This window comes from Pygocentrus nattereri, chromosome 24 (assembly GCF_015220715.1).
Source record: "Pygocentrus nattereri isolate fPygNat1 chromosome 24, fPygNat1.pri, whole genome shotgun sequence".
In the NCBI taxonomy this organism is placed as follows: Eukaryota; Metazoa; Chordata; class Actinopteri; order Characiformes; family Serrasalmidae; genus Pygocentrus; species Pygocentrus nattereri.
The window spans coordinates 3,762,851-3,787,015 of NC_051234.1; the positions used below are offsets into that span (position 1 = coordinate 3,762,851).

The 24,165-nt window shown below is 40.7% G+C and overlaps 1 protein-coding gene across 7 annotated transcripts; it reads right to left on the bottom strand.

The window, feature by feature from the left end:
* Positions 1-8,066: 8,066 nt before the first annotated feature.
* LOC108433878 (protein rapunzel-like) lies at positions 8,067-22,410 on the bottom strand. 7 transcript variants are annotated; one of them, XM_037534041.1, is made up of 3 exons: positions 22,183-22,410; positions 14,393-14,449; positions 8,067-12,643 (listed from the first exon to the last, which is right to left on the bottom strand). In XM_037534041.1, the coding sequence occupies exon 3, from the start codon at positions 12,606-12,608 to the stop codon at positions 11,433-11,435; it is 1,176 nt and encodes a 391-aa protein (XP_037389938.1). In that variant the 5' UTR covers positions 12,609-12,643; positions 14,393-14,449; positions 22,183-22,410; the 3' UTR covers positions 8,067-11,432. The 7 variants fall into 7 exon arrangements, with proteins under 7 accessions (XP_037389938.1, XP_017564208.1, XP_017564211.1 ...); XM_017708719.2 differs by lacking the exon at positions 22,183-22,410 and adding an exon at positions 18,085-19,331; XM_017708722.2 differs by lacking the exon at positions 22,183-22,410 and adding an exon at positions 17,965-18,058.
* Positions 22,411-24,165: the final 1,755 nt, after the last annotated feature.

Consider the following 24,165-nt stretch of genomic DNA (forward strand, 5'->3'; position numbering starts at 1 on the left):
CGACCCCTTCTGCTGGCCTTCTCTTCAGTGCTAAACAGTAGGAGAGCTCGCTTAGCTGAATCTACCTTGATACCATGGAGAAAATAATGCCTGATTACCCAGTTTATTTTGAAGAATTTAGCTCTTTTGTATCCTTCTAAAACTTGACAATGAACCAAGAGCAGTACTGTAATATGAAAGAGTCTAAATACAAGCATGAGTCCATTTAAAACAAATAAAATTACAGACGTGAATTGTTTAGTTGCCAGAAATCATTAGACCTTCTCTGATGGCCGAGAAGGCCCTGAGGGTTCCCATCTGATTGAAAGGTTCTTTAGGGACCTAAATGTTTTTTTTTTTTTTTTATTGGCATCACACCAAAGAACCCTTAATCAAGTTTCATCTTTTTTATTGTATGCATCTTGGGTTATTGTAGACCGTTGTAATACAATACAGTTTGCTCATGGATGTAACTCCTGGGCATCTTTTGTGAGTAATGGCAACGCCCACACTGCACATAATACAATATACCCTTGTTGGAGTTCAGTACAGTACTAGTCAGATGTCTCCTTCTGCTATATTGCTAAACCTCTTTTGCAATTTCTCATGAGAGAGATGAGATTTTAGGCCCTGATCCTCAATAATGACATTAATAACCGCAATATATGAATCATGAGTTGATTTCGTTTGCAGCTTCGCTTTGTCTTCCATTCTCTCTGCTTTGGTGCCTGCAGTCTATCATATGATCCATGTTTTTTGGAGAGTGAGGTTGACATTCACACTGTGTAAATGAAACAAATTTCACTCAAAGAGTGTGACTAAAGCTAAATAATTCACTACAGAGCTTCTTTGGAGCTCCTCTGGCTCTTCACGCTCCACTTACACAATGCAATCACTGATATGTCTTCAGTAACTGTCATAGCACAGGCAAAAAAAAAAAAAGGTTTCATCTTAATTCATATTAATTCATAAGGAATGGACCAGCTTAGCTATTTTTCCTGATGCATCATTCCAAAACTCACCAAGCACAAAAATGCAAAAATAAAAGACAAAATGTTTGGTTAGAGGAATAGTTCATCAACAATTCCCATGTACACAGTTCCTCCTGTATCCCAAATGCCGTCCATCAGCCAAGACATATTTGGCATCTGTTTAATGTAGGAAATAAAAACGGGAAACTCGTAACGATAATCGCTATTGATCGCTGTACAAACTGCATGCCTAAATCGTCTTGCGCTGCACGTCTTAACTATGTTCACCATGCAGTGGCTTCGTTTTCCTGCTCCTCTGACCTGCCGTCATGCCACTCACCTATGTCTTGTCTGTTACTCCACCCTGTAACGGTAATTTTCTGGATTGTTATTTTGAGAAAATGAGTATATCTACCATGTTACTCGAGTTATCTATCTTTTTATGTCAAGATAACCAAATGACCCTAGAAGAACAAGTTGCTTATCTTGTTATCTCAAGATAACAAAATTGTTATCTTGAAATAACCAGCTACGCATCTTGTTAACTAAACATAACAATCCAGAAAATTATAACAACAGTTCTCGGCCTCTCTGGACCTCTGTACTGATCTTTTTGATGTATTTGATTTTGAGTATATCCTGTTGTTGGTGTACTGCCACTTTAAGAAGGCCTTAGCAGAACCTATAGGAAGGCAGTTTGTCTTCAGAAGAAAGTTGGTTGAGAGAGTTGCTTTATTAGCACTGATGACAGCAGGAAGCAGAAACTTTGCTTGCATTGTGTCTTTTTTTTGTGCTCTATTTAATGCAATGAAAATGTATATTTTTGCTAGACCTCTCTGACTTTAACAGTGTTCAATACCTTCTCCACTCCATAACAATACATAAACATATAACACATGTAGAATACATGTAGAATACATCTTGATAAAGCACATGGAAAAAGCTCTCAATGGCAGTTTTCTTTAATTCTTCAGCTAATATGTTAAGTAAAAACCCGCTTATCATTTGAAGTTCTGAAGTTCTGCGCACTGAGAATTTATCCGTCTACTCAGGCTTTAGCAAGAACTTGTGTTGTTGAGCTCTAACAAGAGTATAGCAATAGTTATAAATAAACATTATGTATTCTTTAGAAGGCTTGTTTGTGTTTTTAGCGAGTATATTTTCTAAAAGTATTCTCCTAATAATGAAACTGTATTCTGAAAACTGCCTGGCATGAATGCAAATACTTTCCCAACACTATCCCATATCTGTTTGTATTCCTGGTTGTTGTCTTGATTTTCCTGTTTTTCCACAGTTCTCTTTCAGTTTAATATCTCACTCTTTCTAGTGTTCTTTCTTAGTCTAGTTCTGTTGCTTCATTACTCTTGTGGATTCCCTTTGTTTTCATCATGGAAAGCAATAAAATGTCAGACTCGCACTTGTATCCTGTTTCCTCTTCTCTTTCATAGCTGGAGTTGGTGCTGTTATCTATAAAAACGGACAAGGTAATATACAAATGTTAGGCTTTCAGATGAATGTTGCTATTTTTAGCAGTGTAGTGTAGTTTTCTCCACGTTTTATGGATAACGGTATATCATACAGTATCTGGCTACATTTAGGGGAAATGGGAAATTTTGTAAATGTCGAAACCATCACTTTACCTCTCCTCCACATGTGCTGAAACTCTAAAATGCTATAATGCCAGCAGGACCTGTCTGCAAAGAACAGTGCTACTGTAGAGAATTGAGAACAGAGATGGCTAAAAAAAAATGTTTTTTAAATCATAAATTGAGGCCTTCAGGTCAAAATTCATATCATTTCTCCAAGGCCTGTATCTTGTAGGTGGTGCTCATGCCTGGCATCCATTTGGTTCCTCTAAAGGGAAACTTGACTCTTTTTCAATGCAGACATTAATCCTTGTTTTTTTCCAGCTCCTTGGACCAGGATGCACCTCAGTAGATGGTCCTTCCTCTGTGGCTGCATCAGGCCATTGTACAAAGGCCTGATGGTACTGCTCATGCTTCACGGGAGCCAATCATCTGATAAGGAATGTCTATGTCCTTTTTTGGGGACCAAAATGAAATTATTTCCATAAAGGTGGCATTAAGCAAGAGACGGGGTAACATTACGGTGATGAATGGTAGCACAATGTATTCCTGCATCCTGGGCGAAAGCGTTCCGATGCCACGTGATGTTTTTCTGCGTTCCTGTGGTCACCTGATGGGGCCGGACTCAATGCAGGGCTGTGTGACCAAATCATATTTATGGAAGAGTAATTCTGGTCTGATTAAAAGAATCTCTTAAGCTATTTCACCAGGACAGCATCATCGTACCACTGCCAAGGTTCCACAGAGCATAGATGCTGCCCTAATGCAACTTGTGCGTTCAATGCAATAGGTCAACTCTTTTTGAGTGAGAAGGCTGAAATTTGTTGTTTTTTTTTTTGTGCTTTATGCCATTGTTTACGTGTAAAAAACAAAATGGGATGGTTTTGGGGTGGAGTTAGATGGTCCCTGTTGATATCACAGACTCTGACCTGTCTTTTCCTATGGCTTCCTATGATTAAGGGAAAATCAGGTTAAATTATATACCAACAGTAAAAAAATAACTCAAAACATGCCATCCCATGTCATACTACCTTAAACACGTTATAAAGCAGGTGTAGATGTGGTAAGAATGACTTGGAAAAGGAAATAGACAAAGAAAGAAGAATGATGTGCAAAGTAAACTAAGAAGCTGTTGGCGTTTGTCAAGATTGGCCCAGTCATCCATGTGCTTTTGTTTTGATTCCTTCCTGGTCCTGCCCCCTTGTTTCCAGACCCTGCCCTTGATTGTTTTCACCTGTTACCCTCTTGTTAACCACCTGTGTCTCATTACCTGTCCCTGTATTTAGCCCTGTGTTTTCCCTAGTCTCTCACTGGTCTTTGCTTGACGTGTAGTATATTGTTTGAAGTGCATGGTGTTGTTCGGTAGTTGTTCTTCCGGCCTCTGTTATTTGTCCTAGTCTCTATTTTGTTTAGTCTGTATTCCTTTGCGTTATGTCTGTCCCTCCTTTTCTCTGTGTTGGCTCTGTGACCCTGGACCATTTTGACCCTGATTCTGGATTTGCCCTTAATAAATCTCGCTTCTCTCAGCGTGTGTGTCCACCTCATCATCGCTCCCCAACCTTACAGTGTTCTAAGAATAATGGACTTTGGATGTGTGGAACAATATCGCCGCCGTTTTCTTTGAAAAACTGAAACCAAGTTACCCGAAAAGAATAAAAGCTGTAATAAAAGTAAAGGGTGGTCACATTAAATATTGTAATATATCATTTACTTGTTGAGGCTTCTGTTAAACATAATTTTCTGTTATGCATGTTTTCTGCTTTTTCCTGGCACTGAAAAACGATTAATGTGTACTTAATAGATGTTTTGACCGGAAAAGACATAAATGTTGGCTAGGTGGTCTGTTTTCAGTCCCCATCTCCTCCCTGTTTCTCCAGCCTATCGCTCAATCCTATCTCTCTTCATTAAGGGGGTCCAACCTTGATCCGACAATTTCTTCCCATATGAAGTTGACGTCCACGTCAATAAGAGTGAATCAGTCATAACTGTGCAGCGTGATTTTCACGGGCAGTGAAGCTCCAACAGCTCAGAGCGTTCGTCCCTGGTTCCACAGCACTGGATGATCTCCGAAACCGCTCTGAAACAGCCGTGAGAGCAGCGACGCCCAACACGCTCAGTCCAGTATGGGATGAGTTTGACTGTGGCGTTGATTTCGTCCATACAGCTGGAGGAGGTTCAGACTGAGACCTTGTACAATTACATAATAAACTTTATGCTCATTTAAACCGTTTACAGTTCACTGCACTGATCTGTGATGATTTCCAACTGAAATATCATTTTGAATCAGATGAATCTTTTTCAGGCCCCCTGTGTAACGTAAGAATAATTTGGTGACATTGTTTTCCTTGTACTGTGACCTTGAGGGAGAAGCGGCTTAGAAAATGGATGGATGGATGGATGGATGGATGGATGGATGGATGGATGGATGTTTTCCTTGTAGTTACACAGCTGTATGTGCTTTTAAGGGGTTTAAGGCTTGGTTTCAACTCTTTGGCTTGTCAGCTCTTAACCTGAGTAGAGTCTGGCGCTCTCATTGGGAATAGTGAAGTCACACTTAAAAACAGGTCAAGTTTATGTTGCTGAGTCTGTTCAAGGTTCAAATTTTCCATTCATTATAGGAAAAAGAAGATTAGATGCCCTTTATATAATGATGCTGTCTTTTCAGCCCTGTCCAAAAGGAAAACACATTTTATCTGCATATCTTTATTATCCATAACAGTTCACTCAGTATAAGTCTGAGCCTCTTTCACAATTACTGTATAGCTGTGCAATTCAAAATAATGGCAGGAACAACACAGCAAATCCCAGGACTGAATCACTGTCTTCTGTTCAGTTTGTATAATAAAGGTCATCTCGGCCGCCGATCATTTCGGGAAAGGGGCGAATAAAGTGGATGAGCAGCAGTGAAGGTCACATGGATGTTTATTTCCGGAACATAAAATTCACCCTTAGTAGTTCACTATGCCATTTATCTGTAACATACAAATGAATTAGATGACCGACTCGACCAAAAACTTGCCCTGTGTGCTGAGTCTGGAAATAAAAGGCACTCCCCGACTTCCCCTCCGCGCTTGGCCTTGGGAAAATCCCTGGCACCATCTTGAAGGGAATTCCAATTTTGCAAAAATGTTGAAGGAAAGTTTTTCCCTGCCAGTTTGCAGAATTGTAGATTTTAGGCAGTGCAGTTTGTCAAAGTATTCACTGCCTTGTGGTTGGTGACGGCATTGCTTATGTAAGCATTGCCTGAAACAAGAACTGTCCAGTTTAAATTGAAAGTGGAGAATTTTGGTGGTATAGACCTCTGAAGTCATACGTCATGCCCGTACTAGTAAGTCCAGATCCAAAATATATTTCGACAGGTCTGAGTGGATCAGACGCAGCAGTGCTGCTGGAGTTTTTAAACACCTCAGTGTCGCTGCTGGACTGAGAACAGTCCACCAACCAGAAACATCGATTCAACAGCGTCCTATAACTTACACAAATGACACAGCAACAGATGAGCTACTGTCTCTGACTTTACATCTACAAGGTGGACCAATAAGGTAGGGGTGTCTATTAGAGTGGACAGTGGGTGGACACAGTGTTTAAAAACTCAGCACTGCTGTGTCTGATCCACTCACACCAGCACAACACACACTAACACACCACTATCACGTCAGCATTACTGCAGTGCTGAGAATGACCCACCACCTAAATTGTACCTGCTCTGTGAGGGTCCATGGGGGTCCTGACCACTGAAGAACAGGGTAACAGAGTATCATAGAAACAGATGGACTACAGTCTGTAACTGTAGAACTACAAAGTGCACCTACATGGACAGTGAGGTGTACTTAATGGAGTGGGCAGTCAGTGTATATACACAAAAGCACGATTAATGTACTTACAGGCTTTGAGGCTTTTGGAAATGAGACTGAGCTTTTTCTTGTTATGATGTTGATTGAAGTCAGGTAGATGCAATCTGTGGCCTCAATGTTGTTTGCAGCTAACTATTCAAATTGCTTTGCGTGTCCCTCTGATTTGTGTAGTTACAGTGAGGTAGCATACACTATGTTTTTGCCACGCAATACATGTGTTCTTCTCCGTTACTTCCCTAGGGTTACATATTCGTCATGTTCCTTGTATTCATCCCATGCGGACATCCCGTGACATTTCATTGCACTAGATAGTATAGAAAGTAGTATGATAATGTCAGAAGCTGTCAGTGGTATTTCTTCTTTCTAACCTAGTGGTCAGTTTAGTCATGAATTTCTGTGGCAATGTATTTATAAACTTGTTTTGTGTGTTCACGTGGTAGAGGGAAGTGGAACTTAATATAGCAGCCCTACAGGCCACAGTTCCTGTGCATAATTACAGAGCAAGAAGGGTGTTTCTCTCAGAGCAGAACCACATCTATTCATTTATTTCTCTAGCCAGCGAGAAGCAACGTCTTCTACTACTGCTGCCCGGAATGCGATCTGGCCTGGAGTACCAAACGCAATCATGAAATAATCTTACCTGCAAAACAGAACGCGCTCACAGTGATGCTCGCTACACCACTTTACACTTTAGGCCCCAAATGTCCAGCAAGTCTGGTTTGTCCATCTGAATTTACATGACCAAATCATAAGCCAAACCATTCAATAACTCCCCTCAAAAGAACAGAACATGTGTTTTATGATCTCCACATGTCACTACATGCTTACGATTCAGTGCTGAAAGCCAAAAATCTCCGACGCTCTTTGTGTTGTTCTCTAAAAGTGATGTTTCCAGAGCAGATCACTGAAGAGACGCCGTCTGTTTATAGTTTAGAGCCCAGATTTGGGGAAAAACGGGTCGACTTTCAGTAGAAAAACAAAGTTCAGCTTCTTTTATTATAAGGGTTTAAAATGACGTCACCGTCTATTAGACTGGAGAGAAGAGCTACAGCCTCACACGACGCCCAGCTTCTGAATGGAGCTTATGGAACATGAACGTTATGAAGAACACGACCGAGTGCGGTTTAGAACCACCGGTGGTCCCGAGGAGTTCAAGAGGTTGACAGTTATCTGGAGCTTATGTGGCCTATTTCTGTTAATACTCCAAGTACCCATGTAATATTTGAAGGTCTACTATCTAATTGCCTGCATTGTGCTGTTGACGCTTTGTTGCATTTTGAATAAATAATGTCCAGTTTGGGTTTTAGCAAAATGTTTTCAAACACAGGTGTTTTCTTTGGCCCACAGAGTTGTAGAGATTTCTCATTATGGTCCTTTTAGCGGTCAAGTTTGACGCCCCTGCTTTATGCTGTGTTACCACTGACTGGAAAACCAGGAACCAGCTGCAGCAGAGGTCGGTCAGGATTATTGAGTGAACTTTATTACTCAATTTAAAACATCTTAATTGACTAAAATTCACCTTTTTGTTAAATCTGCAGTGACTGGCAGTTTGCATGATGCATATTTTAAATTACCGCTCTCTTACAGTAAGAAACAGCCTGATGGAAGCCAACCTACAGTCACCACTGTCAAACGACAGGTTAACACAGCCTCTACAGAGAACACACTTCTGCACATTTTAATACACAGCTACTGTTTATTGGCTGAATTTAACACACTGGAGCAAACCATTTAATTCATTAGAGGAATTATGAATATAATAGTGACCGCCCCACTGCAATCCAATCTAAAATACAGAGCAAATGTAAGAAAAACAAAGGAAAAACATAAGAGACTTTACAGGCACTACAAGCTTAAGGAGGAACACTGTGTGCTTGCTGTATGGAGTCCTTTGCAACTACAATTTTAACTTCATGTGGGGAAAAATTGTGTCAACAGAAAAAAAAAAGTTCTATTACAAAATAAAGGAGCGTTCTGAGCGCCAATGCATGCGCAAAACAGCCAGACTGTAGAGCGGATTGGACGACTGAGTGGATTTGTCAGAATTAGTTTGGTAACAGAATCAGCCTAAACCATCTTCTTCTCGGAAAACCCACCTCTGAAAATTCAAAACCTAATAAAGTTGAAGGGTGATCCACAATCTGACGCATCAAAACATCAGACAGAAGTGCCAGACATGCATCTCCCTCTTATTTATAACATCAATTGAAAGGCTCATCCACGGTGACCACCTTCAAGCGGGACATCTGCAATCTGTCAGATTATACATTCGTTATGTATAAATCCAAAATCAAGATGATTCCATTCAAATAATATATGAAAAACATCTACGTTATCAAAATATGTCGGTTGCACAGCAAGCGATCTACATAGCCTTCCCCCTTGGCCAGCGGCGTGTCAGAGAGCTAAATATAACCTGATTGTTGTGATTTAAAATAGGTGATATACTGTAAACATTTAGGTTAACAGTGCATACCGGTGGGTGGAGTGACAGGCCTGAGAAAGCATCAGGTCTGAGGTACAACAGCCAGTAAACAAGCAAATTACACTGTCATTTTTATTCACTTCATGTCATTTTTGCATTTGGGGTCTCATTATTTGTTTTTCACTGGGGCCTCTAAAGATCCTAGTCATGCCACTGGCTGGAATGAATGGACTAAACCTAATGTCACACATCATATTTATTTCAAAAAGAACATTTTACAGGAGAGCAGAAAAGAAAAAACCTTCAAAATGTGTTTGAGGCACAAAACGTATAAGCATAATAATTAAATCCAGCCAGGCTTGAGTAACATCCAAACAAAGTCTCAATCACTTTGCTCAGAAGCAGAAAGGACGGCCGAATTCTCGCGCATATATCCGAGACGCTCTCAATAGTGGTCAATAAAACAGATCAAATGACCAAAGGGCATTCGTTTAACAGCGTAAAACACCTGGCACTTGGCAAACAGTTGCAACAAACCCACTGACGGTGTTGTTATCCATGCTGAAGGCCAGAATTTGGACACTTTTTGCATGACACTGGCTAATTAAAAAAATATAGGAAAAAAAATGATGCATGATGAATTTACTTAATCCAAATATGCACATTTCCACAAGTAGAACATAATACACCACCACAAATTTCTCTTTTATGCTACACACGTTTGGCAATAACTGTGTCGAGGACATGATGTACATATCTGAATCAAGTAAGCACAACAGCCCACAACAACCACCAAAACTAGTGTCAATCAGTGCAATTCTGGCTGCATAGTTCCATGAGTAACATTGTGGAGGCACATCTCAGTCGGTTACGTGGCTCAAAGACAGAAAAAACAACAAACCCGCCTGATAAACCGTCTGGCATTCCAGCGGGCTGTGGAAAACATTCATAGGGTGACAAATTCTTCTCCCTTCACGATACTAATTGTGCTATAACATGTCCAGACTGGTCCTGCTGAAATGTAGCAACTCCAGGTTAGATGGAGCACAGTGTCATCTCCCCTTTAAAAGCACAGAGGGACAAACAGGTGTAGAAGCAGAAATCAGGGCTGTGTTTTTTACAGTTTTTCAAGAGGTGGCACTTCAATCGCATTACTGAATCAAGAGAATATAAATCTCCTCGCTTCAATTCATTGGTTTATTCTTTTCTTTCCAAAACATCCTCATGTATTTTAGGATTAGTGAGTGATTTTCCCCAAAAATATTCCTAGATAAACCGAGACAAAAGATACAAGGCACTTCTGCTATATTTAAAATATCAGAGTACAAAGGCAGTGTAAATTTAGCAATGACAAAGATCAGACGTTCTCACTTCAAAATCGCCTTCAGCGTTACAAGAGAATGTTAGTGTTGTACTTTATTATCTAAAATAATTGTTCTTTCCTGCTCAAAGTAAGAATAATGCTTATACTTTTCTACATTTTTTATATATGCAAACCTATTTGCAGAGGATTAGGGGTGGGCAATATGACAATGTTATCATCATCATCATCATAACTTGTGTCTTGATAAGCCTTTTTGGGCATGTTGTGAGTTAGAGATCTACCATTATTGGTTTCTAAATTTTGGGTTCTGGCCAGGTCTGAGCTTCATTTCATCTCCTCTATCACAGGTATTGTCAGGACTTCTAGAACAGGGGTTTCCAAACTTAATAACTTTTCTTAAAGCTACACTATGTCAAATTTGGAGATTTGGAGACCCCTCTGGTGGATATGTGTAATTGCATGCAATATCCAAAAGAACACCAGTTATGCTTCAGACCCCTTCACGAGCAGATCATTCAGATGATTGTCCGCATGCTGAAAGAGTATTTAAAGAGATCTCGGTCAAAACTTGGTGATAGATAGTTCACTTATATACTCAGACACATCCACGGTCATCATACCTTTGTCAGTATAGTGCTGATTTTGCTTTTGAGACTAAACCACGAGCCAGACCTTCTTGTTTGAGCCTGCACGTGTGATAATAAATAAAGGTGTATGATGATCAAAATACAGCGATATTACATGAAATGCACCTGAAGGAGTTTGTGGTATGTCAGCTAACAGATACCAGCACTGGCTAGCATTGCACAGAGTGATGTTTGACCCACTGCTTCTACCCAATCACAGAGAGCGAGGCCAGTTATGATCCCAGCCATGGACAGCTGTGGCATCAAACTTAGTCTCCTGATGAAACGCCAACACTTAAGACAGTTGTGCCACTCGGAAACCCTCACAAACGGCACATTTAATTAAATTAAAGTAGAATAAAGTTTAGAAGGTGTTGCTGTGGTTTCCTGACCTTGTTTGCAAGACGGCAAGTCTGAATCACAATTATATAATTATACTCATACATTAAAATAGTATTTTAGATAGTACAGTGACACTGTTGGTGCATTATATCTAGTGCAACATTACATTGTGTGAAAATGTGTTGATTATCTTTATGCCAAATTGCCCACCCCTACTGGGAAGTATGCATAGCAGGAGTCCTTAAAGAGGACTAAACTCAGCATAAAAACATATTAGTGATTATTTTTGGTCCAAAAAACATTATAGTCTCTATGCTACTGGTGTCTAAGCAGAATGAACAAACAGGTAGAAGTTCTTGTACTGCTCAAAGAAGTGAAGCTCATCTTTAAAGCTCCAGGCATAGGCCATTTCTTTGCAAGAAGTCTTGACGGTATGGACCACACACACAGGGACCTTCTCAAACAGGATCTCTGCAACCTCTGTAACTGAGGGCTTCTTCTGGGCCTCGACCCACTGTTGGATCTGGGTTTTGTCTAGAGGTTCTGGAGAAGCACTATAAGAAACAAAAACGTTCAGTTTCTCATCTGATGTAGGCACTTGAAACCTGCTTTTTCCTGTGGGGCAATGGTAGTCCTTCTTGCTGGTGAAAAGGCCTGTGGGTGAGTTAAAGACACGGACTGACCAGCCAATCCAGTCGTACTTCTTCTTCAGGGCTTCCAGAATCATGTCTGCAAGCTGCTGGTTGGTCTTGTCCCTGTTGTCCCTCACAAGCCTCTTGATGTCAATCTCTGCCTGACTCGGAAAGCTGTTGATGCAGTCTTCGATGACAATGATCATTTTCTCCTGGACCACCTTCATCTTCTCGGCCCACTCTTTCAGCAGCTGCTCCTCATCTTCGCTGCCTTTGAGGGCCGCATGGCCCATCAAGGCAATGAGGCCTATGCAGAACAGCTGCTTCAGCCTGGCACAAAAGTCCTCCACTGCCCTACGGCTCTTTTGCTCATAGTTGAGAGTGATCTCCAGCACAGACTCTCCGGAAAAGTTATCTCCCGTAACTGCGCTATACAGCGTGTGCAGATTTTTGTCGCCCCCGGTCTTGCTGAAGTGCTCCATGAACTGCTTCTTCTTGGCCTCCCGGAATTTCGGTTTGGCATTTAGGATGTCCATATACTTGCGGAACAGGTTGGTCAGATTCTCCTCCACTGAGAAGTAAGCAGCATCCGCCCCGCTTTTCTTGACCTCCTCGTTTATGCGCTGGATCTCCTCTGACACGACCTCCAGGCGCTCACGGACCCTTTGGAACTGTTCCTTCATGTATTCCGCTTCTTTGCTCTCCACGTTATCCAGTGCCAGCTTCACGATAGGAGCTGCGATGGAGAAGACCGGGAACAAATCTCCAGCGATACTGGCCACCACCTCCGCACCCTGCTCAAATACCTCCATCACCGTCTCCACCACATCTTTTTTGTCCGCAACTAATTTCTGAAGTTTATCCGCCATTTTTAATGATTGGTGTGAAGTCAAACAGCGCAACTCTGTGTGCAAAGAAAACAGAAGGTCAGGCAACAAATTCCCACTTTCCTTCAAACACAAACCAGATAAAGCCTGTAAAGTGGTCTATACAGCACTGTGCAAACATCACACCCTTCATTTATCATTTAATTTCCTGTCAAAAGGGATACTGGGTACAAGTTATTATGGCTCATTCTTGTGAGGTGAAGGAACCCAACCTGTGTCCACCCTTTATTTATCCAGCCTTTAGTACAGCTTCCAATCTTTTCAGGAGACTTGCTTTTAGTTTTACAAAGGAATCAGCAGGGGTATTTTTCCTCTAATGTTCAGTCTTTGAAGTTGGTTGCATTTTCTGCTTTTTACAAACCAAGTAATCCAAAACACATTCAGCGATGTTGACGTCTACGTGGTTCTTTGCTATCTCTTAATATTTTTGATGCCCATGTTGTAGTTTTTGAACTAGTATAAACAGTAGAGGTAGTTTCTTACCTTCCTCACACAAGTGAATTATTGTATATGTATCTCAGAAATATCAAAACAAGCTGTATATATTGGCTGTTTTGACTGGAAATTAAACAAATGAAAAGTTAGTTTTGCACAGCACTGTAAGCAGGTCCACACATTAAGTTATATAATACAAGACTTAGGAATTAATCATTTCACAGTAGTTATGAGGTCTGCATAATATGGATAAAGTATATTAGTATTTTGATTATATTTCTACTTGTACCTTGCAGTTTATTATCAATAATGTAGCATGGGTTAAGACTGACCTGCATTACCTTGTCCAAAATGCACTTTTGTTAGACTGCATTAATACCTTGATTCATCAAAACTCAGAGACACACATCTTAAACTGTAACTGTCAGGATGCTCACAGTAAACAGTAAAATAAAGTAATGCTGACCGTTTAGAGCCCTCTATTACTGCATATATATATATATATATATATATATATATATATATATATATATATATATTACTGCAAAAGGCCAATATCATGAGACTGATTCACAAACAAGGAATATATGCTACAAGTCTACTAATTAATGAATAATTTGTTAGTTACACAATAATAAGTTTTACAATTCAACTGAATAATAAGCTGGCAGTTTAAGTGGTTAATGAATCTGTAAGGTTCAAATACTTGATGCAAACAAAATATAAAACTATATATCAGGGGTGTACAAATGTATATGCAAAGGGCTGGTGTGGCTGCAATAGATGTGGGTGATATGGCAAAAATATAATATTGCGATACCTCAAAACGATCCAGAAGCGCCATATCATAAAAAGAAAAAAGAAAAAAAAAAAACTAAATACAACGACCTCGATGTGAATACAATGACCCCGATGATGCTTTTCATACAATATTTCGCATACTGTGTTGCACTAAATCCATTTCTGCTCTCTTTATAATGAAACAGGCAGGTGGTCAGTACTGACGATATCCACAAAATGCTCAGAAAAGCATATTATGTTGTATTGCGACACAATTTATCACTATGACATGAACCATCACACCAACCAGCTCATACCACCCAGTCATTACAACAAAGCAGAAGCACACATGACCAATTATCTGAAGACTGAGATCACCTGATTAATCAAGTAGAATCATGTGCACTCCTGTTTGTTTGGAATGAAAACCTGCAGCCATGCCAGCCCTTCGAAGACACCCCTGGTATATGTATATGACGTTACAGCACTTCTAACAGCAGGATAAATGTAATTTCTCATGTTAAGAAAGAAGTAGCAAACATGTAACTTACATACAGTCCTTGATTGTGGTGCTTTTGGGCCTTTGAGCGCTGTGTGAGTGGGGATCACTGTGTGAGAGGAAGAGAAAAAGCAAGTTAGCTCTGCCATCACAGCACGCCACTCTGTGACGACACACCCCATGAGCAATGAGGCAATAACACACCAGGCATTTCCAGTGTCGGGCCTCTCCAGTCATTATACTGAGAACAGGTTCTCAAATCACACTGAAGTATGAGCAAATTGCTCCTATTTAAGACCTGATTTGGGGATTAAGATCAATTAAACTGACAGTGTTAATATAACAGCTCTTTCATTGGACATAATGTAAATGATGCACTGAAGTCGCTTCATTTAGCACTCCATTATTTCCATGAGAATAAGATGTATTCCACAGTACTGGCTTTCACTGTTTTGGCCGTGTTATGTAACGTTGCTGCCGTCTGAACAAAACCTCGCATTTTTGTTGTTTTTCAGTTTTTGACATTATTGGAAAATACTCGTCGCGCTTTACAGTGTGCGTAAATGTCACAACGAATGAACAAAAAGAAACGGCCCAAATTTACTCGGACAAAAAGTCTGGTTCCATTGACTTGCATTAAAAGTAAAGTCGGTTGTTTCCTTCTCCTGTAAAGTTCCCATTCTGGAGATGTGAGGTTTTCTTACGACAGCAGCGATATTTTAATGAAGTGTAAATGATGCACACAAAACAGCACATTTACGCCTTTTAACAGCACATCTGAAACAGAAGCGACGCATTATCTTTGTTGACATTTTGCCCAGACGTCCAAAAGTACACATTACACTCATTTAGAAAACACAAGCACTGGAAGATCTACAAGAACGCGCCAATGGACATGTAATATTACTACAATATCCACAAACAAGCGTCGTTTGTCCGTGTTCAGGGTGCGTGAGTGGCACTGTGGGTGGGGAAATGATTAATAAGGTAGTTCAACTTGCTGGGCAGGAGTACATTTTCCAAAGCAGCCCAGACAGTAACCATGGAAACTAGACAAAGAAAACCTGGCTGTCAGCTTTTTTTTTTTCTTCCTGACAGCGATTTGTTTTTGCCCACATTTCTACTTTAGGCTCTCTCTCCCTCCTTCTGCACAGCTTCTTTCCCAGCTCCGTGCACTGAGCTGACCATATAAACCTCCAATCGGTACAGTTTTCTTTATTCATCCTGCTCTATATTAACTACATGTAATCCGAACTGCTGGTGAGGGTGTAAATGGTGCAGAACCATCTGATACAAAATTAGGCCTTCACGAGATATCACTGACACTTTTACTGATACTGCAACAAACACTGACATTTACTGCCATATGAACGTCTTAAGACTTAAAGAACATAATTCAAGTTCAATTTGACCTAATAATGCTGCTGTCAGACCACATGAACGCTCGCCATTTGTCAGAACACTCACTGTATTTGATAGAAACATCTGAGATTGGTTAGTGAGCTCGTATAGATCGAAAGAGCTGCTCCACTTTCTCACACGTTCAACAGTGGGACATTAAATAAGCTTCCACTGCAATATCGAATCCCCCCTGTTATACTGTGCTCTTTCTACACTGCACCAAAAAGCACCAGACAGAACCCATACAGCTTTCCTCATCTGACCCCCTCCTCCCTTGGGCTTCTGCAGCACTTTTGTGAGAGAGCGCCTATGTTGAGGAGATTACACCAGAACACACCACTAATGCAGTGATAATATACTGGGCAGTGGCTGAGGTTTCAGGCACATTATATGAGGTCTGAGACGCTGCAAAGAGGTTTCTAAGCAAGGCTGTGATGAGCAAAATCAAGTGTCCAAAAAATACAGTCATATGCAAAAATCTGGACGCAACTGGTCGAGTGACTCATGATTTTCTACATGAACATTAATGATACATGGACATTTCAATGCACAGTTGCTATTTATTTGCTGAATTAAAAATGCCGTATTTAAGTCCATTCTCCGCCGGGGGTGTTTAAACCTTCCCAGACCACTGTAAGCCCCTCCAAGGGTCTCCCCTTTGCAATCATTTGTATAAACCACTTTTCTTGGACCAAAACGAAGCAAAACCAGGTTTATTTCTGCATTATCTACAGCGCAGCTGCACTGTTTTAAGATCAGTATTGTGCACTCTTTGCCATCTTACATTTTAAATAACAGTTAAATGGAGGCCTCGTATTTATTGAAAGTGAACTGAAGCCTATAATTCGAGTTATGCACAATGCAGACACCGTAAACACATAAAATATCACAATCGAAACTAATCTGGACATCAGAAATCATAAATTGGTATCGGATCTAGAAGTGGTATTATACCCAGATCTGGGCAATATGGCAGTATTTATCATTTTCATGATAAAATACTGCAAAATGTGTCGCAATATGATTTTCTGAACATATCAAGGATATTGTTAGTACTTAAAAATACTTCCCAAGCGCATTTCATTACATTATGCTCAACAGAGAACACACTCCTGCACATTTTAATGCACAATTGCTGTGTATTGGCTGATTTTAACATATTGGGAGGAAAATATATTTAAAAAAAAACAAAAAAACACATTATAACTTAAAAAAAATGAACAAAATGTAATGGGGTGCTCAAACTTTTGCACACAGCCGTAATTAGTTATTTTGGAGTATTTTAGTATGTAGGTTGCATACAAATCACTGAATTATTGACAGCATTTTAAAATGTGGCACGATATCACTTCAGATGCCAGAAAAAAAAGTAAAATATCATGATAAATTATTACACCAGTATCGCGATATTGTTTTTCTCCATATCGTCCAGCTCTAATGACACACTTCTTCTAGGATAGGTTTAAATAAAATGCCCCAGTTTAAAAAAGAAAAGCTGACCGCTTCGTTAGCACTCAAATAACATGTCAGTGAGGTGCCCAGAGCAAAAGCTGACCCTTAGTTTTGAACTCCAAGCTGAGGAAGAGTGACCAGAACGGCCGTTATCAGCTGTAAACAACACGGTGTGACTCAGACAGTGTGGTGTAGCTGCCCGGTCGACGTCTTTCGTACAAAACACGCACCAAGAAAACATTTAACAACACTTAAGTCCGATTTTTACCACTGTCCAGTTCACATTAGAGACCCAGGCCTGGATTAAAGTTGCTATAGTTGCCTTCTGACAGAACTACTCGCATTAGCTACAGCCAATTCGTTCACTGCCTCCGGAAAGTTGTGCTCGAGCTTGACGTGACGCGAATTTTTCCGTTCCACCTTAAATGGCGCGGCGGTCACATAGGCCTGCATAGGCGCCAGGCTGAAGCTGCTGCACTATTTAAGGTGGAACGGGAAATTACAAAAAAAAAAAAAAAAAAACACCCTGGTGAATATGAAGCCTACTCCAGACTGGTTGGAGAAGGCTACTTCCTGGTAGGCTATAGCCATATCATAGTCGTTTTCAACGATTCACGAGATGTTTATAAGCTAATGACTGACTCTAAAGGTTGAGGAAGGCCAACTGTTATCACATTCCACCATGAAAACAAAAAAAACCCACACTTATATTCTGCTTAAACTCTGAGAATTACGTGCTTTCAGACGGAACAACGCCCAAAACTAACTTACTCAACTTCTGTCCTTCATGGGAACATGCTCCTCATACCATTACAGCCTGCACTGAAGGACGGCGTCTGGGCCACTCAAGTTTATTAGATGAATTCGTGTCCTTGCAGACTAAAAACTCACCTTGAAACCTTCGACAGTTAGATAAACACAGCAGTTTTACGCAGTCCGGTTTAGCACGGCTTCCCACCACGTAGGTTCCCTTCCCTATTAGAACTTAACTCGAGGCACACCCCATGCTCCTGAGAGAAGAGCTTGCCTTAGCCTGTTAAAATGCACAGCCTTTAAAGGGGAACTCCACTAGTTTCTCAAAAATGTCTTAAATCCACTCTTTCAGATGTAAACAAAGTTATTCAGGGTGGTTTGATATGAAATGGTGTGTTGCAGAGAAACTTTGATATCTTTGATATCTTTACAGTGGTGGTGATAGGAACCAGGGGTTGTGATGTCTCCATCGCAAATATGGCCATTTTATATACAGTCCAGAATGAATTACACTTGTACATATTTCTGAGTGTTCAAAATAGTGTTGACACGGTTAAAATAGTGGTAAATCTGAAATAATAACTCCTTACGAGGTCAAAACCTCATTTCAAAACTACCATAAACCTATGTCCGAGGCGTATCCCTGATCATTTCATGCGATAGCGTTCGACGTCTGGTTCCTATTACCACCCCAGTGAACAGTTCTGACTCCTAATTATTTAAGCATAGAAATCTTGGAAAATCAGTGAAATTCTCCTTCACACTGAGGTTCGACTAGTGAAAGTAGGCCGCAGTTACGCTTTTAAGCATTTTATTTTCCGTGAGACTTGTCCCTTCTGCTGTCAGACTGGACCGTGTAAGGCCTAAACTGCTTATCTTTGCAAACAAAAATCCAGATAACATTTTTTGCAAATACAGTATATTATTTATACAGGCTAAAAGACATCATACACATGAAAAGAGACAGTATGGACTTACACAACTGGTAATACATTGACAAAGTTTGGAATGTTTGTTCTTCCCACCCTAAATATCATTCCTAAAAATAATATGTTGAGGCTGCCAGCATCACAGATTTTCATTCAATCAACAAATGCTGTTTATATTTGCACGTTTCGCACTACCATGCTTTGTTTTCTGAGTTTGACAGAACACAATATTTGCCCAGACATACACAATTCTCTTAGACAATCTTGATTAAACATGTTAAGTTCATAATGTCACAGAGTGCTTATACATTGTACAGTGAAAAAGAAGCCATAGCGAAAATGGATTTCTTCATGCACTTCCCACCTTTCTTAGTGCTGAGATCTTTAATAAAATCTGATACAAAAAAGCCAAAAGAAAAAACAAGTGATTGCCATTCTGATATTTCTCATATCTATAGTCGACTACTCTGAATGGATGCAAACGTATGCCCTTTTGTGGATACCATAGTAATAGCATTCTGGTTGGAAGTTGTTGGTTTCCTCAATTCTCTTATAGCGGCTGACAGCATGCACAAGGCAGTTGGGAAGACTGTTGCACAGAGATTGTGCCACAGATACCATATTGCCCTTAAGCCTTTGGTTCTCGATCTGATCATGCAGTTGGCTTTTGTTGAGCGGTTTGGGGTCCACACTAAAAGACACCACGATTCTTATGTTATTTTTGGTCAAAAGGTCAAAAAAATTGCCACCTCCGCCACTTCCATGATACTTCTTGCCGGCCAACCAATTCCAGAAAAATATGCCACCATGATTAAACACCCTGATGGACCAGCAGACCCAGTCATACTTCTTGGCAAGAACATCCAGCAGGAATTTGGCAAACTCTGGGTCAACACTGCCTGGTTTCTCCAGAAGTTGGTGCTCTACATCCATCTTGGCTTGCGCAGGGAAGTTGTTTATACATTCATCCACTGCCGCCTTCATGCGTTTCTCCACATCCTCCATGCGGTCTTGCCATTTCTTTACCATAGCCTCCCCAACTGCCCCGTCCTTCAGGGCAGCGTGGCCCATCAATGCTATGATCCCGACCAAAAACAGCTTCTTCAGTTGGGCGCAGAATTCCTCCACTGCCCTTCTGCTTCGCTGCTCCGTGGTCACCACCGTGTCCAGCATTGCATCTCCAGACGTGTTCTCTCCTGTGACAGCGTTGTACAAAGCATCAATATTGAGATCGCCATCGGTGTTCTCGAAGTGGCTGAGGAACTTCTCCTTCTTCTTCTCCTTGAACTTGGGCTTGGCAAGGACGAACTCCTGAAACTTCTCGTACTGGCTGATCATCTGCGCCTCGCGGTCGAAGTTCTGCTTGTTCATCGATGTTCGCTGCAGCTCCAGGGCTATTTTGTCAATTTCATCCTGGATCCCTTCCAGCTTCTGATTGACCCTTTCAAACTGCTCTGCAAGGTACTTGGCCTCCTTGCCCTCTGGGTTGCTGAGGAGCTCCGCCGAGGCCACGAAAACTGCCTCCAGGATGGGGTGGAACTGGCCCACGGTGGTTGCCAGGATCTCGCAGCCTTGACCCATTATCTCCACTCCTTTCTCAATCTTGCCCTTGTTCTCCAGAACCCATTCTTCCACACGATTCATTTTAGATGCCGGGAAAGAGGCCCTGTCTTAATCCTTTAAGGGCCAGGCAAGTGCTCTCTCTGTAACAGAGCGAGATAAGTCATGTAAAAACCTCTTTGCCAAGTGATACCCACAATACAAAAATCAATGCCAGAATCAATGCGGGTCATCTGTAAGGGTCATATTTATTTCCCCAACATGAGATCTTTGAGGTAACCCGAGACATGCAGATCACAGAAACCAAGCAATTCTGCAAACTGCTGCACTGTGGACATGGGTATGCAGGTTTCTCATAAGCAGAGGCCAACAAATTGTGGGAAAATAAAATTCTGGACATGTAGGGACATGCCCAAAGTTGTAATACACCACACCTTCCAATTGAAGCTTAGGCAGGATCAGGTGTCTACCGGGCATGAATGAGAACAAACATACTGAAAGTTTGCTGTGGTTGAAAGTAAACATCATAAGGCAAATTATGACCGCATCTCATTATGACGAAGAGGGTTGTGAAATAATGCTGGACGAAAGGGGGTGAGTTACTGTTCCAGAGCTAGAAAAAGAGTATAGGACATCTGTTTTCAACATGGGCTGCTGCAAAAGACATTTAAACGCCCGAGCCGCTGAGCATTTCTGGACGTTTCTGGGTACTTTGATTACACAGGGGAGATGAGCTCACACATATCTCATTTCCCAAGACCCTGCGTACACTACAGAAAAAAAGGCACACCCAGATCTGAGAAAATGTGTAACCATTACACTTGTTCAGTGATATAAGCCACAGTCTTTCGACCAGTCAGTATATAAACAGACCTGATACAAAATTAGCTTGAATTCAAAGTACATACAATCTGAATTTGGGCTAATCTTGACCTCTCTGTATGTTTTGAAGGACTTACCAATTCTTAATGTGATAATGTTTCCCATAACGACTTCCAGATTACGTGATTAAGGTCATTCTGTTTCACTGAACAATAAGAATTTTCACATTTGGAATCCATTGATGACTCAACAATTAACATCAATGACAGCATTCTAGTAAAATCTGGATTAAAAAAATTATACTTACTTAAAATTGATCCTTAATGAGGCTCTGATCACATCCTCCCTTGCAACAATATTGCCACTCCAGGGTGAGTATCCAATTTAAAAGAAAAGAAGCGCAAATGCCAAGATTTTTCTCACCTCAATTGTTATGATTCACTCAACTCAGCCAGACGTAACAGTCTGCGCCAGAACCTTTGAGATCATGGCCAGAAAAACGGGGAAAAAAATGCCTTGCCTTTGATCACTGTTGTAGGCACAATCTTTTTTCAGCAACTAACCTATACAGCTCAAAACCGCATCCTTGGTTACTAATCCAGCCATATTTACAAATGTTAGACAAAGTCTTATGCCAGTCAATATTTGCTTAAGCTCAACATCCGGCCATCTCACATTACTTCTGAGGAACCTCTGTGTCTCCTGAGCCAAAACAGCCAGTAATGTATGTATTTCAAAGATTTTGTTCTGAATTGTGTGTAAAAAGACTTGCTTTTATGCCCTGTCAACTTTCTTTCATGTGCTTTGTGTTAAAAAGAAAAAAGGCAAAGCAAATAAAATCACAAAAGCAGACAAAACAAAAAGAAAAAATACAGACATCAAAAAGAAATAGACAAAGAATGGAAAAAAAAAGAGAAGACCTTACCGTTAGCTGGGTAAAGTGTACTGAGGTGCTCTCTCTAGTGTTCCAGCAGCGACCAGCTGTGTCAAAGCACCAGCCTCCCAGGGTCCGCATGTATATATAGCCTCTCGCCTTGTGGCACTCCCCCTTTGGATCGGCTCCATCCCCCTTGCGAACATTCCTGCGAGCCCACTCGGAGAGAGGGACGAGGGGCAGGCGGCAGAGACGGATAACATCCTGTAAACATTCCCTTCTTCTCAAAGGCATCCACGTTCATTCAGCAAGAAGACACTGGGAAAAAAAAAAAAAAAAAAAAAAGCGCACCAGCAGTCCTGGACAACAAGCCAGGGGGCTGTTTATTGCCACACAAAAAAGCCCCTACTTGTTATTCTGCAGGGGTTGCCACAGCCGTCAGCCCTTGAGATCATTTCTGAAACTCATTGCTACTTTATTATCATGAAATGCTGTCATTCAAAGGCACACAGTGTCACTGTGAATGTGTTTTCCTGCTGATGACTTGCTGAAAAGGTTTCAACAGTGCTTGCCCCATTTGAACCCCCTATTCTTTTATTAAGCTTAAGAGTCATTTGATAACTAGTATTAAACTAATATGTAAGTAACACAAGCCACAAGATTGTTTTACACACACAAAAAAAGAAAGAAAAATCCTTACTTGATGTTCTGTGGGGGTTGCCTAGCCTTGAACACCTATTCAGGTGATTTCTGAAACTGATTATGACTTAAATCTAAAAAAATGTGCATCCAGTGTGGGACAATGTCCATGCGTGAACATGTTTTCTTGTTAATGTTTTCCTCCTATTATTTAGTCACTGCACTTCAGTAACTTCCATTAAGTTAATATAAAAGACCTATAAAAAAAGAATATACCACAATATGCTGTCAAAGTATTCCAAAATCCAATATATACTACATTTTCAGCTGCATAGAGTTATCTATATCCACAAACAGGCCCTCAGGCTTCAAATAGCAAAATGCAAATATTATTCAAAACTCAGTGTCAATCTGTGAACATGTTTCCTCACCAACAGTGGGTTTGATAAAAAAAACGTCTACAGTTTTTATTAAAGACGTATGGAAATGGTAGACAGTTGCTTCTTGCAGCAGTTTCAGATGATGGCCCAAACTGACCTGACTGCTTTGAGCCGCTGTGCATCATCAGTGTAAGCAGTGTGAATGGTAAACATGCTAGTCCACCCCCAACCCCCCATTCTTATGGCTTCTGGGTCACTTCTGTCACAGTGCTTGACAATGCAGTGAAAGACTCCTCTGTTTCTCCATCCACAGCGTGCCAGATAGGCTGACCCAGAGCCTTTGTGCTGGGGCGTTTTCTCTGTGACACGCTGAGCCAGAGTGACTAATCATTGTATTTAAACCAATGGTTCCACCAAAAATCAGATTTATAGAATTTTCCCCTTATCCTACACATTCTGTCAGAGTGTTGTAGTAATACTCTTATATTACTGTTTTGGTTGGAAGTGAGAACTTCAAATGCCCGAGAGAAACACGTCCAGGGATTTTTGGGTCTCCATGGTTTCTAAGTAGATACAGCTCTCCCATTGGCTAGCACTTCAGGAGCTAAACTAAAGGCCTTACACATTAGATCATCACTTATTAAATCAGGAACCGACACTGGAATCAACCACAATTTAGAATTTTAAGGGATGGGACCAATTTTGTGAGGAAAAAAAATCTAGGCCTGCTGGAAATCTGTGATATGAGTGAAAGCCTGACCTGTGCATTTCAATCTGTTACAAGCTTAAAATACATTAACGTCTTTTACAAGCTTCAGGTGTCCTTGTTTAAACTAGAAGGCCAAAAATCTTCATGTGAATCACTGTTAGCTTACCGCTAATACAATACCAGAATTTACAGGGGTGCTCGCAGAAGTTCATAGAAGTTCATCATTATAGAAGTGGTTTTTCCTCCTTTTTGACAGTTTTTTGACGTGTATGGTCCCAACTGAAGGCCATGCACTAATAGTCATAG